At 40.4% G+C, this 15,064-nt stretch overlaps 1 protein-coding gene across 2 annotated transcripts in view; it reads left to right on the plus strand.

Annotated features, from left to right (window-relative positions):
* Positions 1-11,295, plus strand: part of LOC104495861 (mitogen-activated protein kinase 10) — a 52,313-nt gene extending 41,018 nt beyond the window's left edge. For both annotated transcript variants that reach the window (XM_010138897.1, XM_010138898.1), the window contains exons 8-10: positions 4,293-4,356; positions 4,949-5,026; positions 11,153-11,295. In XM_010138897.1, coding sequence (XP_010137199.1) covers positions 4,293-4,356; positions 4,949-5,026; positions 11,153-11,295 — 285 coding nt within the window. The remainder of the gene's footprint in view (positions 1-4,292; positions 4,357-4,948; positions 5,027-11,152) is intronic.
* Positions 11,296-15,064: the final 3,769 nt, after the last annotated feature.

A 15,064-nucleotide genomic window follows, 5' to 3' on the forward strand; every position in this document is an offset into this window, starting at 1 on the left:
GGCTCCTGCTGTATGATATCCTTACAGCCCAGCTGTTCTGAGACAGCTCAGACCACAGTTTCTTTGCTGCATACTGTGCATGTAGTTTTCCAAAAGGCTTTGCAAAGGGTCCGAGGGACAAATGGGCAGAGAGGCATCTCGTCTTCCATACCCATAGCTGAGATCATGCCCAGCCCATCGTGGAGTCCCTGGGCAATACGAGGTGAAATGCAAGGCCGTTGACACTTTTCTCTCTAGCTAAAGAATCTTCAGGCCTCAGGTGACAACACCACTGGTGTACTTTGGCTTGAACTGCAAAAATAGGTATATAAATGGTATCAGTAACACAATCTAGGTTGTAGCAATACACAAAGGAATTTTTACATTCACGTGTTATGAGGATCTAAGCCATTTAACAAATTGATTAACCTCACACCGTTAATCTTTTTTTACACCCTCCATTGCCTCTGTTATTTGTATATTGCTAATTCCGTCGTCGCCTTGTACAGCGCTCCACAGCTACTCCTCCGACCCTGCAGTTCTGGGAATAGATGCAGAATCAAGCCTTACTCCTGCCAAGCTTTCTAAAAACAGCTCGTCCCAAAGTCTTCACGGGCTGGCACAAGCTCTGCAGAGGCAGGGACAGAGATGGCAGGATTGATTGGTTGATCGATTGATTGATCTGGGAGCTCCAGCCCATTCCCTTTGCTTTCTAGCAATGGCACACACACCAATCCACGGTGCTTTGGGAAAGTGAGAATATATCAGCCTCAATACATGTTTTGCTTTTTTTGCTAATGAAAAGCTTTTCCTCCCTGGATATTAGAAATGTGTTTAACAAATTCAGTAGTCTCCTGGTATTTATCTATCCACGTTAAAAAACTCTGTCTTTTGTGGGATTTAGGTTTTTGGGGAGTGTTGATTTTTTTAGAAGAAGGTCCGTGTGAATATTTTCTGGATTTTTTTTTGGTGTGTGTCATTTTTATTATATTCAATGAATGTTAGATTTAATGCAAACCTATTTTAAACATCCGTTTGTAAAATTTAAAAGTTAAGAATCACTGAAAAAAGGTATTATTTTAATATCTGCAAAAAAAATTTAATTCATTCCTCTTCTGCATCAAAAAATAGATTCTACTCTTTGTTATTGTTGACAATAACAAAAAATCAGTGTGATTTGGGGAGAAAATGGTTACCTTAAACTGGAGTTAGCTGCTGCCACCCATAGGTTTGATCCACACTCTGCTTTGGTTTAATGCCAGTTTACCAATGCTTTAGTTTGTACAGGTTTCAGAAAAACCATGTCTCTCGGTTAGAATGAAGGATTTTTAAGAAGGATTTTTAAGAATGTCTACAATATTGCGGCTGCATCCAAAATTAAGTGATGAAACTCAGTCATTTTCTAAGGCATTTGAGGTAGGCAGCAAAGTCATTTTTAGGCCATTTTAGACTTTAAGGCCATTTTAGACATTTTTAGACTGAAATCAGGTGCCCAGGAGGACCTGGGTATGGCAGCGACTCTGTCTGCTCCATTGCTGTGACAATACATGTGTTAGGATGCTCTCTTCCTTCTGGTAATTTTGGAAACTGATTAAAAATAAACAAGTTAGCAGAAGATGAGCGCTCAGCCTGGAGGGGTTGTCTACAGTGATCACAATGTATTAAGCTTTGTGGTTCTTATGAAGATTAATGAGGATTATGGGAAAATAAATTAACTCCTGGAACTGTTGTGGTATCCTCAGCTCAGGTCTGCACCTTAAGTCAATGGAAATACATCCTAAAGGCTCATTTATTTTATCAGGGAATTTAGACGAAAAGCTTTGTTTCTCCCAGCACGAGAGCACTGGACTGGCCTCTCGGTGGGGTTCCATTCACCTGTGTTCTGCACAGATGTTAGAGGTTATAGATCCCGCCTCTGCAAAGAGGAGGGATTTATTCACATCATTAACATGGTGAATATTTTTTACCCTTTGCTGTCACGTTCCTGCCAAAAGCCATGTTTTACAGCTGTGGGTTCTGCTAACTCACAAACAAAGATCTGTAGCATAAACACCAGTACAGCAGTAGAATCCTGTGCAGGTGCAGTTTCTGGCATCCTGAGTACAGTTTTATGACTGTCTTCATAGAAAAATAGGAGTTTCATAACAAATGACGCTATTCTGGGCTCTTGCCCTGGAAAATGTCTTTGTTTCCAGAATGTGCTTATCTAGGAAATAATTTTTCGTGCTTGTCTTGTTGTCTATTAGCCAATTATGTCTGCTTAAGATGTAGCTGAAATAAATTAGAAGACACATAAGCCAAAGATTTTGCAATTGTGAACTGAGGTCAGGACTGTGCATCTGAGGACTTGTTCCTCTTGATTCTGTAATTTGTGTTTGGGAATCGAAGTGGTGAAGGAATCTATCTTACTTCTAGCTAGGGGAGAAATACCCCTGTTTTTCCTTGGAAGGTGTAAAGAGTGTTTACATTTGGTAGGAACAATTTTATTCACAACCTGTGCTTTTCATAAGCCCCTCCCTGAAGCTTTCAGAAAGCAAGGTTCTTGCAGGATATTCTTGTCTCTTGTCCAACTTGGTTTACCTGCTTTACCGCCACCTGGCAGAGAAGCAATGGGTCTGCTGCTGTGGTTCAGACAACAGCTCAGCCAAATGCCTTCCCTACTGCTTCCAAAAAAGCCGAGAGCTAGCTCTGTAGTGGAACTGACAGTCCCTGCGAGTCTCCTACCCACCCCTCCAGGGTTTACTTGTCTTCTCCAGCTTTCTCTGCTATCCCCCGGTCAGAAATGCACACTGCAGGGCTGGCTGAGTGGCTGAGCAGTAGTCCGGCAGGCACAGTGGGAAGAGTGGAGCACCACAAGGTGCTGGTCAGTGGTGAGTTCACCTGCACTCCTTTGTTCAGCTCACTGCTATCACAATCATCAGAAACATGAAGTCCTCACAGAGACTGCATCAATTTTGGTCAAATCTATCTTAAGCTTCTGGATTGACTGGAAGGGACCAAAAAGTGTTGTTATGCTCAGTCAGAGAACAGCTTCATTGGTTTTGGTCTCAGATTTATTATGGGGTTGTATCTTACCTTGGTGATGTAGCAAAACCTCAGGTACCCCTGCTGAGGCACTCACTTCAGTGCATGGTTCAGGTTTGCTCTCAGCACTTTCTCAGGTAGGAGATTTCAACTCACATTCTCTTGTCTTTAGCCATGATAGAAATGTTACTGTGCAGGAACTTCTCTTGTTTTCAGCGGGTTTGTCCAGTTCAGTTACATGATTTTCCTGGTCCATATGACATCACTAAGCTATCTGTAGCATGTAAACAGCTTAATGGACTGATGTTGTTAGAGTCAACTAACTGATTCTCCACTTCTTAGACTAACTAATTTCTCAACTTCTAAATAATTCTCAACTTCCTAGTGAATCATAAACCAGCTTGGTAAATGTGCATTTAATAGTAGGATGTTTTGAAGGGATGCGGCGGCTGAGTACCCAAGATGAAAGTTAGAGGAAATACTTACATGTGAGAAAAGTGTCATAGATCTTGTTTCCATCTTCATTAGATACCCTTGCCTCAGATGCTGGTAGGATGAAGGAGGAGAGCATTCTCTCATTTGCTTGGCTGCTGTACTTGGCAGCTCACATCAGAGAGACGATGAACACGTGGCTTAGCTGCCCAGTGAAAGCAGGTAGTCAGTCTCTTGGAAACTCTAGTTGCCTTTGGCTCAGTAAGTTCTGTGGCATTCTCATCAACTGAAAAACAGGGTAAAAAAGCAAACGTCAAAGCAAAGTTACTTAGAAATATGTATACTGGAAAGCTTGGGAACTCGGAACATGGATCAGAAATTCTGACAGGGAGATTTACTTAAAAGTTAGAGTTACACTGAGAAGTTTGCATAGCAGTGAGTATGATCTCTAAAGGACAACTTAAAAATTAATATAGTAATACTATTACTAACTAATCCGGATTGGTATTTGTCGGGTACTCTGACAATACTTTCTCTGCAGTACAAACAACCTGTGTGTGAAGTTTCTGGGCTCAGTATAAGCGCAGCAGCATTGTTGACCTGGGTTCTGTTTCTGCTGCAACTATGACTCTTATTTAAAAGAGGGATAGGGAGAAGCATCTTGATTTCTTCTACACACAGAGTTGCATTCCAGAAGCATTATTCCCTTTAACATTCAAATGTGTTTCGTGTGGTTTTGCATGTACAGGATGGATAACAAGGAGGGAGAAAAGAATTTATCTTTACTTAAATAATTACTCCTAATTATTTCCACTATAAAGGGCAATCAGCTAAGTAGCTTTGTTTCTCTCCTGCAGCCTCCTCCTCAGATATACGATAAACAGCTGGATGAAAGGGAACATACAATCGAGGAATGGAAAGGTAATCACAGTTTGGAATTACATGGGAAGGGGTATTTCAGTGGCAAAACAGCCACGTCCCACCACCAAGTGCATCTGTGTAAAACCAAAAGAATTCCTTTGACGTGAAGAATTTCCAATAGCCCTGTGAAGAGGTGTTTTGCTAGCAAAAGTATAAAAAATGTCCTGAGGACTATCATTATCTTTACAGATTAACGTTAAGACAGGAGGTGCATATTCCAGCGCTTCACTGAAATCTCAGGATATCACCTGGAGAGCACAATACTGTTTAGTAGGACGATGCATCAGAATTTTACTCACAGTAAAAAGCATTGTATTGCTGTGCTGCTTCATTTTTAGATAGCGCGGCATTAAAAAATCATATGTTCTAGCCTAACCCTCTTTTCTCAATTCAGCTCCAAACAGAGATGATGAGAGAGGGGGTGAATGAAAGAGAGAGCTCTTAGGTGAGTAGAGCTCTCAGACTCATGAAGACAAGGTCGGGCAGACGTAGGGAGCTTATAGAAAGCCTACAACACCGTGTTTTGTGATAGTTTTGTTCCTGATCACAGGCGCTGGTTCCTGGTTTCAGCTGTTGCAATTCTCTCTTCCAGAACTCATCTACAAAGAAGTAATGAATTCTGAAGAAAAGACTAAAAATGGTGTAGTTAAAGGACAGCCTTCTCCTTCAGGTACTCAGCCCCATTGAATAACTTTGATGTGCTTCTGTACTGACGAAAAGAGAATCAGGATAGCTGAAGCACTTGGGCTACGCTTGCAGTTACGTAGACCAATTAAGAAGTTTTTATGAAATCCAGTGCTTCTAATGGGTTGACCTTTATTACTTGTACTCCGGTCTCATGTTAATACTTAAAAATTGTACTGCTTGGTATCTGAGATATAGTTGTCCTGGTATTTTCTATGGAAAGATCTGTGGTTACAGATTATGTTCCTGTGGGTGCGGAGGCTTATCTCACACTCTTACTGTTCTACTGCTTATGGGTGGATGTCTGAGCTAATACTCTGCTAGCTGATGTAAGCAGACCTGGTGACGTTAGCACATGTCCATCTGTTGGACGCTGCGTACACCCCCCATGTAAGCACCTCATACCTGCTCCGGAAGTTTATCCTGTCAGAATCCTGGTAGCATTAGAACAACTTGCTGACAAGTTGGTTAACGTTTCGATGAGAGGGAAAGCTGTCTTCAGACACAGATTCTTAAAGTCCTGTTACAAAACAAGTACAACTAAGTTTTCTCTGAGGAAAACTCACATTAGCAGTCTTGTCACAGAAATGCAAACTGTGACTGCCAGGACACAGAAATAAATATTTGTGAAGGTGCAGCAGTTTCACTGTCAGATGAGAAGTGCCCAGATTTCGAGCACAGTGTTCCACTAGTGTTTATGATAAAACTACCTCCTGCAGAGCCTTTCCTCACAGCAAAATCATTTAATTCAGAGTTCTCTGTATATCAGATTTTTTTTTTTGCATTCTCATTCTTCACTTGCTGCATAGCTAACACTGTTAGAACGAGAACGCATCATTAGTGACTGACAGGACAAGGGGAAACCTGGCAGCAATGCGATGAAGGAAGTTACTAATAGTGTGCTGGATTGTAATACTAGAGCACTAGCACTGCGCCTGGATTTTGACATCGATGAAGATATTGAAAACAATCCATTGTGTTCTTGCTAAGTAGCAAACAAATTATAGGACTGGCAGATTTAATTTACCAAACTACGTACCACCACTGAAAAGAAATCTGGGGCCATGACGAGTATCTGATAAATCCTCACCATTAAATTTCCCTCCCCTACAAAATGGTGGTTGCGGTCTGACTTGTGATCAAGAAACATTGTAGTTGCTGTTTTCAGGAATTTACTACCCAGGAATTTCTTTATGTCTTCTATGTTCTGTTTTTTCTACGTGGAAGGTTTTTATTGTTTATGTAAAACATTCCCAAACATACAAAATTGCCATTTCTTACCTTTGTGGTTCCCCTCTGACTGTTTTTGGATTGTTAGGCATCAGCAAGTATAGCAAGTATTTAAAAACTGCTCTGAGATGAGGCTGATCTATGAAACAGTGGATTTCCCGGCTTTCATCATTTTGTGAGCCTGACAATTCTTTTCAACTGAATGAGATACTGAAAGAAAGAGGTAAAACGAGTCACTGGGTCTGAGCATGAGGGAGATGATAAGGACGCTCTACAGACACAATGCTCGTTGGTCAGTGTTCTTGGCAAGAATTCAGAAGGTGGGATTTGGTGCTCTATCAATAACCGAGCAAGCTGGCTCTGTGTTTCAGTGATTACCTGATCAGAGCTTTTGGGGAGACAGCTGAGGTGGACAGCACCCATAACAATAGCTGTCTATTGACAGTGCAGGCTATTTAAAGTGCCGGCGTATCAGGGTGTCAGTCACTCAGTGCTTCCTCTTGTCCTGTGAAGAATTAGTTAATACAACATACAACATAATGCAACATCACTGCCTCTTAAAAAAAAAACCAAAAAACTCTGTAGGCTATTGTTATTTTCAAAAAGCTTTTTGTACTGCATTGCCTAAATATTTTGTTGTTGTTGTTGCAGTTTTACCCTGTTATTTCTTGTCCTGTCTCCAGAAAACACGAAGACCGGTTCCATCCATCTTTCTTTCTGGCAGATTTTAACTCATGTAAATTCTATTATCGCATCCCTAATCAGTGTTCCTTACTTTGAACTTCACTACCCACATCTTTCAAACTTCCTGCTTTCCTCCACACTTTATCTGGCTGACTTCCGCTTTCACAGATCACAGTGTCCAAACCTATCTGCTCAAGGCATGAGTAATGCTGAATTGAGCGGAAAGAGTTGCACGTAGGTGTGTATATATGTTACACAAATACGTACGAAACACGTGAGCACAACATATGCATGTTCACACGGACACGTTCTTCCTATGTTACAGAATTTCTGAATGGTTCTAGTTTATTTATAAATTCAGGAGCTATGCCCCTTACTGACATGCTTGCTATTCAAAGGGTCTATGCCGTATTATTACTCAGCTGGGAGAATAAAAGTGATTAGAATAAAACATTTCATGGAAATCAGTCACAACAATACACGTGAGAAATAGCTGCTAAATTTAATCAATCCTCAGGATTGTTGACTAATTCACACCCTTATAAATCATATATATCAATATATATGCTTTTATACACCCATATCCTCTCCAAAATGCGCGCACACACACACGCGTATGTGTTGTATCTGTATTTGTGGCTATTACACATGCACACGTGCCGCCTTCTGCTGAGCCTCCTTCTGGGCTCCCCAGAAGATGCAGTATTTATTTTAAACTACTCACTTTACCAAGAAGTGCAGTAGAACTTTTCACCAGCAGTCACATGATTCTTTGTTCTGTCATATCTGATGCAGAAAAGCAAAGGATATAAACTGGTTTATGCAAAAATATGGGAGGAATTTACCAGTACTCTTTTCTATTTGGTTAAGGCATTTTAAAACGTGTTTCTGCTGTTTGGTAATACCTGTCAGGTATTTCCATTTAATTAAAAAATTAATTGAAGGCTGTAGATTATTTAGAATTAAACTTAATTTCTGTCCAAAGTAAATAACCTTGCTGCTATTTGCAGATTTCATGCACCGAGACCCTGCGTACTACCTAACCTCCTCTCACACTCTCCCCTAGTCGTCGTTACCCAGCTATAGTTTCATACCTAACATTTCCAACTGTCTCCTCCCTCCTGAATACTGAAAACAGCAAACAGCTACCTGTAACACCTGCGATACCCGTAACGGTAAACAGCTTCACTGAAGAGTACGTAGCACTGATCTTAGTGCAGCTTACTTTCAGCAGTTCTTTTCATGGCTTCAAACTGCTCTTTCATTCTTCCCTTCCTGCCTCTGTCTGATTTTGTCAGTTTTGTTGCCGTCACCCAAGAACTGCTGGACACCTTTACTAACTCTCTTCTGTCGTTTGGAGAGTATAAACTAAGCAGCTGATGGACTTGCCAAGCACTGTAACACTGGGTGTCAAGAGTTACTAGCTACAAGATTTGTATGAAGTAGAGCAAATCCCCAAGGCAGACACAAGGCTTTTTTTTTTTTTTTTTTGAAAAACAGCAGAAGCTGCAGTTCCCCTTTCATTTTCCCCCCTCACTTCTGAACCAATTTGCAACTGAATTCTTAAAGGCACTTCTATAGATGCTGATTAAATAGGGCTTCACAGGAGTCTTCTGAGGAAGAAATCCCTCCTTTACATCAGGGAAGCTGACGTGTGGCTTGAAAGTGTGGCAAAACCAGGAACAGATCCCAGAAGCCGTTTCTCACCTGCTCTAGCCTTTTGCTCTTTTCCTTGACCCTGCAGTGAACAAGAAGCTTCCTGCCAGGCAGCAAATTCATAGATGGGACTCTTTTTCTCTTTTGAATGTTCCTGTGTAATTTCGGCACTATCACCCTTCCCTTCATGAGCAAACTGTTGCAGCCCCAGGCGGCTGCTGAGCATAGCCAGTGCAGTGTTAGTTATCGACTAAGCAGCTTTTGTTTGGTGTTCTGAGTGTTGCTGCGTAAGTGCTTCTTTGTGGTGACAAATTCTCTAATTCTGTCATTTAGGTTTGGTGTGGTTTTATTTGGTTGTGTGGGTATTTTGTGAGTCTGAGTGCTTTGGGGCTGTAACGGCAACTATCAGCTCTGTGTGTGTGCGCCACATGGAATTGTGCTGAAAGCTAAGAATAACCGCAAAAATGCACTTTCCAGAAACTTACGGGCTGAATTGGTACTTGCTGAAATGAACATAGCAGGGTTCATTGAATTCAGAGGTGCTGAATCAGATGAAGTGTAACAAAACCTTCACCTATGCAGTTTCTGCACCTATTTCTTCAGTTATTTTGCCTAACTAAGTTGATGGCATGTTAACCAAAGAAAGCTGCACAGCAACAGTTTGACCGAAAGTCAGTTGAACCTACCGGAATTTCTTCCATTTGATTCCTGGGACAGTATCCATGACTTAATGACAGGATCCTGCCCAGCACTGTAAACATTTAGAAAGGTATATCGTTTAGTCATCGATATCATGAAATTCAGTCATGTTTTGACTATATCTAAATGCATTTGTCTGGACGGATTGGTATTTTCATAAAACACCACATAGTTTAATAACACATAAACATGTAGTAGCAGTATTGTACTGGGTGATTACTGATCACTATGAATGAGGTATGTGCAAACAACTCTCTAGAAAAACAAATCTTATGTCGGAAAATATGGATGATTATTGTCTGCAGTCACCAATAAGATGTCATTGAAATGCCCTGTCACTTTGCAGCATTTTCAAAATTAACTCTTTTATTTTCCAAATGTATCAGGAAAGTAAACTAATTTAAGGGTTCTTCTGATACCAGAACATCTTTGTACTGCTGCAGCAGCAGAAAGCAGTTCCCACTGGAGTCTGAATGTGAGCCTATTTGTCTCTGTTTTGTGCATATTTATAGTGGATGTGTATAAAGGAAGAAAAAGTTGAGGAAAATAGAAGAGAGGTTGGAGGTATGATATGATGACTTGTTTTCTCAGAGTAATGTTTTTATTGCAAACTGGCAAGTGACATAAATCCTTTCCTTTTGGCCATAGCATCATATATTTTTCCTAGGCTGTGCAGATGGCTATTAATTTCTGTATGAAGAATATATGAGTAATTTCACCAGGTGTGGGTTTTATTCGGTGTGTTATCTTGCTTTTCAAGGCAATAGATGTTGATTTCTGTGCATTTCAAGGAAATGAAAATCTGTAAAAGTCAGCCAAGAAAACGTTTTGGCCACAAAAATGAAATTGCATCCCTCTGTAAACCAAAGATCTGTGTGTCACAGTGACCAGCTACGATTTCCAGCTGCGCAATATCATGCAAAGTGACATCTTTTATTGTCATGAATATTAATGAAAAGTACTATATCCCTCTAAAAATGCAGACAGTGTTAATTTTGGTGGAAAGAGGACAAGAAATCATTGCCTGAAAGTTCAGTGGAAAAAAACAATCAAAAAGTTGTTTGCTACACTGAGAAATTAAGCACAAGGTGAGATAATGGACAGAGTGATGGCTGAACAGTCCTGGGTGCACAACAAATACATTTTTCGTGTGGCTTTGTATTTATCTCACAGTTATCTACATTTCTAGGACAGATAGCTTCTTACAATACTCAGGGATGTGATAAATGTCAAGTCAACATTAATGATAATCTCATGAAGGAACATTCTTTGCTTCACAAAGTCAAAGAAATTTTTTGGATAACAGCTGGTACTATCATCATTTACAGCGGACACGTAAACTTGGATGCACAAAAATACTGTCACAACTGGAATGAAATCCTGGGCTTAGTTACCTAGTGCTTATCGAGAGAAAGAAACCAGCCTTGCCTCCCCCAACAGCCATCTTCTCCGCATTGCCACTTATTCTACTAAACTACCTGGAAGAAAACTAGGGTTTTATGAGCGAGTGCAGAGGATTGGGTTGTTTGGTCCTAGCAGGCACCTGATTGTTGGGTGGTTTGTAACTCTAAGAAGGCTGGAAAGAAGTGGAGTGACAGACACAACAAGAGCTAAACCTCTTCAAAACCGATTGTTGAGGGAGAGAATTTCCTGATAAAATATTTAATACTATCCAATGCCTAAAGTTTGTATGGCCCATTTTCTGTTAATGTTTGTTATTGTTGAAAATGGTCTGTGTACTTAGATGCCTGTTGCCACAGGTAAGTATCCTTTGCTTTTTAAACTGTGAGAAGTTCTTGGAGTTGCAGGTTTAATCACGTTGGTGTTCGTTTTCGTAGCACAGGTGCAGCAGTGAACAGCAGTGAAAGCCTCCCTCCATCCTCATCTGTCAATGACATCTCATCCATGTCCACGGATCAAACACTGGCGTCTGACACAGACAGCAGCCTGGAAGCTTCTGCAGGACCCCTCGGTTGTTGCAGGTGACTAGCCGCCTGCCTGCGAAACCCAGCGTTCTTCAGAGGATGATGTAATATAGGAGGAAAAATTAAGAGGAGTTAAGAGATGAAAAGGAAGAGAAATAAAATACAAATATCTAAACGAAACGAAAAAATCTTTTCAGCCTGCTTCTCCTACAGAGTTATGTAATACAGCTAAGCTCAAGTGTATATTTAACTTATAGTTGCTCTGCTTTGGTCTTCTTCCAATGATGCTTACTGGGGGGAGAAAAAAGGAACTGAAAATTCCTTTATTTTTACCCCCTCCCCATAAGATGCAAAATTAATGGCTGCAAAACCAGCAATCTGCAACTGTCCTTTTCACACTGGCATGACAAGGTGTGCAGTAGCCACTCCCAAACATACGAGTGTGCATCTGCCTTCACTCTGTTCTGTTTTCTTCTGCCCAGTGAGGCAGATAGGGATATACATTAATTTTTCTTCATATACGAATAGCACATACACGCGCATGCCGATAGACTTCTGGCAGTGTATGCAGCTGTGTGCCTACGAGAACATGCACATCTGCATATGTACTTAGTGTGCACTCCACAACTAAACGGCCCCTTTAGGGTGAACTATGTAACTACATGTGTGATACTACCAGTACATACTCTATTTGTTCACTGATGAGGCTGCATATCTGGTATGAGGATTTGTGGAAGTGTAAATAACCACATCCAACTGTGGCTCCTTCAGACACTTGAAGATGTAGCACCAAAATTTCTGCTGAGAGTTGTACATATATATTGAAATAATTTCCAGTTTGTATTGAAAGAAGAAGCCACAGAGCTTCATAGAAAAATGTTTGTTTGTGAGTGTTAAAACTTGTTGTTATGATTTTTAGAGGAGAGATGCCAAGCTAAGATCAGGTTAGAAGGAAGCACATGCATCTTTGCAAGCTACAGGGATCAAGAATGAAGAATTTTTATGCATGTCTAAGCCCAGAAACATTTATCTCAGCAAGCAATTTTTCCTGACGATGTTGAGTGAGTTCTTAGTTCATAGATAGGCTCACCGTTATGAACTACGTGTATGCTTGTGAGTTAGGGGCGTGACAGCGTTGGGGAAGAGGCAGATTGTGATCAAAAGGACATGAAACAACTTGGTTTTATTTTATGCCTAGATCTTTTCTAGGTTAAACAGAGAAAGGATGTTTGTGACCCACTCCCTCTCAGTGTACAGTTGCTGTTTAGAGGTTGTTTTCCCTTTAAATCATTCCCTTGCAGGGATTTCCACTACTAAGAGGACAGGCCTCCTCTAGGTGCTTTTGGCTGTTCTTTTGTTCATGACAAATCATCTGACTCCCCAGGAAGTTTTATCAGCTATGTTACATGGAAACAAATCACCGAGTGTATGGGTCTGGTATTCCCATATTCAAAGTAATGACAGAGGTTCTCGATCAGCTGGTGTGCTGGGCTGAAAGGGTTGCAATCAGGGATCTTAGGGCAGTTTGGACAAGTTCTGAAGAACCTAGTGATTGAATATCAAATTGATTTTATGAGGTAATAATACATAGTAAATCAGTAATTATTTTTACCAGAGAATGACAAAACTCCACACAGAATTTTAGAAGAGTTGAATGTTTTTCCAGCCAAAACAGCAATTGGCATTTTCCACCGCAAGGTCATAATTACCTGAGTTGGAAATTTACTAAAATTTGAGTCATCTCTTACCAAAGTGTGCTATGTAAACTGGAATGAGCTAAATCATACTCTAATGATTTTCCAAATGCAAAGAGAGAAACTGTTTAGAATGTATTACTGGGTATTTTAAATTCCCTAATTCCTGTGCATTAAAAACTCTAGCGAAATAGGACTGTTCTATCAGGTGGCTTACAAGCCTGCCATTCTGTGGTAGGAAAAAAAAATGGAGTATCACATCAGATTTTGTTCAATGGAAAGAAAGCAAAGGAAAAAACCTCTCCAGAGTGGGAGAAGGGAGGAGAAAAATTAAGTAGGTATAAAATAACTTCAGAATTGGCAGGTCTGAGCTGTCTCAAAATTACTACAGGAATTTTTTTTCCCCAGCTATATTTTCAGTAGATTTTTATGAAAATCGTTTTGAGAATAAAATTAGGTTGATAATTTCCTGAAAACTCAGAACAGTAGTTGTAAAAGCAATAATTTACTACTGCTGAAAATATTTAGCAATATTCTCTTAAGCCATGAACCATCAAGTCATCGTTGAATGATCCAACTCTTACTTCCAAGCCAGGGATCATAGTGTTGAATGGTAAACAGCAATGCTCTGTGGGTATGAAGGCAATAACACCAAGGGTGACTTCTTAGCAATAACGAAATATAGCACCTCCAGATTTAACTCACCATAGATACGTATTAGTAATATTCAGGTAACTAATATCTGCGTTACGTTCCTTAATGTGCACCATTTGGATGTGTTATTTAAAGAAAACAAGAAAAAAGGGCCTCAAAGAGGCAAAGCTGTACGTAAGAGAACCTGCAAAAATACCACGAATGTAGACTGTAAAAACTTAGAATAATCACAGTCCATTGCTAGCGATATTATGGAGACATGGCATAGGCAATAGCAGGGAAGCCATTTGTAGTAAACAAATGTCAAAACCAAAAACCACACTCTCAGTCCCATGGTACAGTGCAGTCTTGTCTGGGTTTGTGAGTGCTGGGTGGAGAACCAGTCGCCATAGAAGATGTCCTGTGATCATCGCCAAACAAACCCACCACATGGAAGTTATGTAGCTTTATTCCTTGAAGCCCTGATTCCGCCAAGCACCAGTGACTGTACCGAATTCTAATGGAGACTTACAGGGATGCATACATCATTTGAACTAGCATGTACTTTTGTCCTTTGCTCAGCAGCAATCGACATCAGCATGTGCTTAAGTGCCTTGCTGAAATGGGGCCTAAAAGAATTACTACTTCTCTTTTTGTCCTCAAATTAATTTCAGCAGCTCTACCTGGGGGAGTAGGCTTGGCGCCGTCCACATTGGACACTAGAAAACAAGCCATCGATGGAAAAAAGCAATAGTTCTTTACAATTCTGGTCCCTGTATGTCCAAACAGAAGTAGCGACCATCGGACAGGAATAATATCCTTTGTTTTGCTTTGTGTCAGGAAGTTGGTGCCGTCAGCCAATACCTTACAAGAATGCATGTACTCTCGAATAAAAGATTGCAGTAATGTTCTGTAGCTGTGTTAAGGTAAACTAAACTTTTCTTTCAGATTCTAGAAGTTTTGATACCCTTCTCTTCAAGTCTATATTCCAATACTCCCTCCAGTTTGATCATGATAGATGCTTTCCTTATTTTTCTTGCCAGTGATCTTTTAAATCTACCTCTGTTTAAAATGTTTCTAAATAATATTTCAGTAACAATTTTCACCTCATTCTCCGAGGTTTGCAGTTATAACTGCTATTACTGCAGAGATGTAGGGAGCTGGGAAGCCAGAGATCTGTGACAGATGTTCCAAGGTATTTGGGCACTAAAGGGGCACTCCGAGAGCCAATGCCAGAAGTGGCATATCTTACCACAGCATGACAACTGGCAGCTGGACACCTCGATATTTTTGAAAATATGCCTAAGATCCTACTGGTATCTTAAGCAGCTGAATACCTGATGAAATTTTGTGCCAGGTGACTTACTTAGGTCACATGGATAGACATCAGCAGGGTGAGGAAAATGGCAGAAGCATCTTAACTCTCAATGACCTCTTAGAGCACTAGCTGCAAAAAGTAGCCTTGAGAAGTTAGAGAGGAAAGTTTCTACAAAACATTCCTGC

This window comes from Buceros rhinoceros, unplaced genomic scaffold (genome assembly GCF_000710305.1).
Source record: "Buceros rhinoceros silvestris isolate BGI_N320 unplaced genomic scaffold, ASM71030v1 scaffold11416, whole genome shotgun sequence".
Classification (NCBI taxonomy): domain Eukaryota; kingdom Metazoa; phylum Chordata; class Aves; order Bucerotiformes; family Bucerotidae; genus Buceros; species Buceros rhinoceros.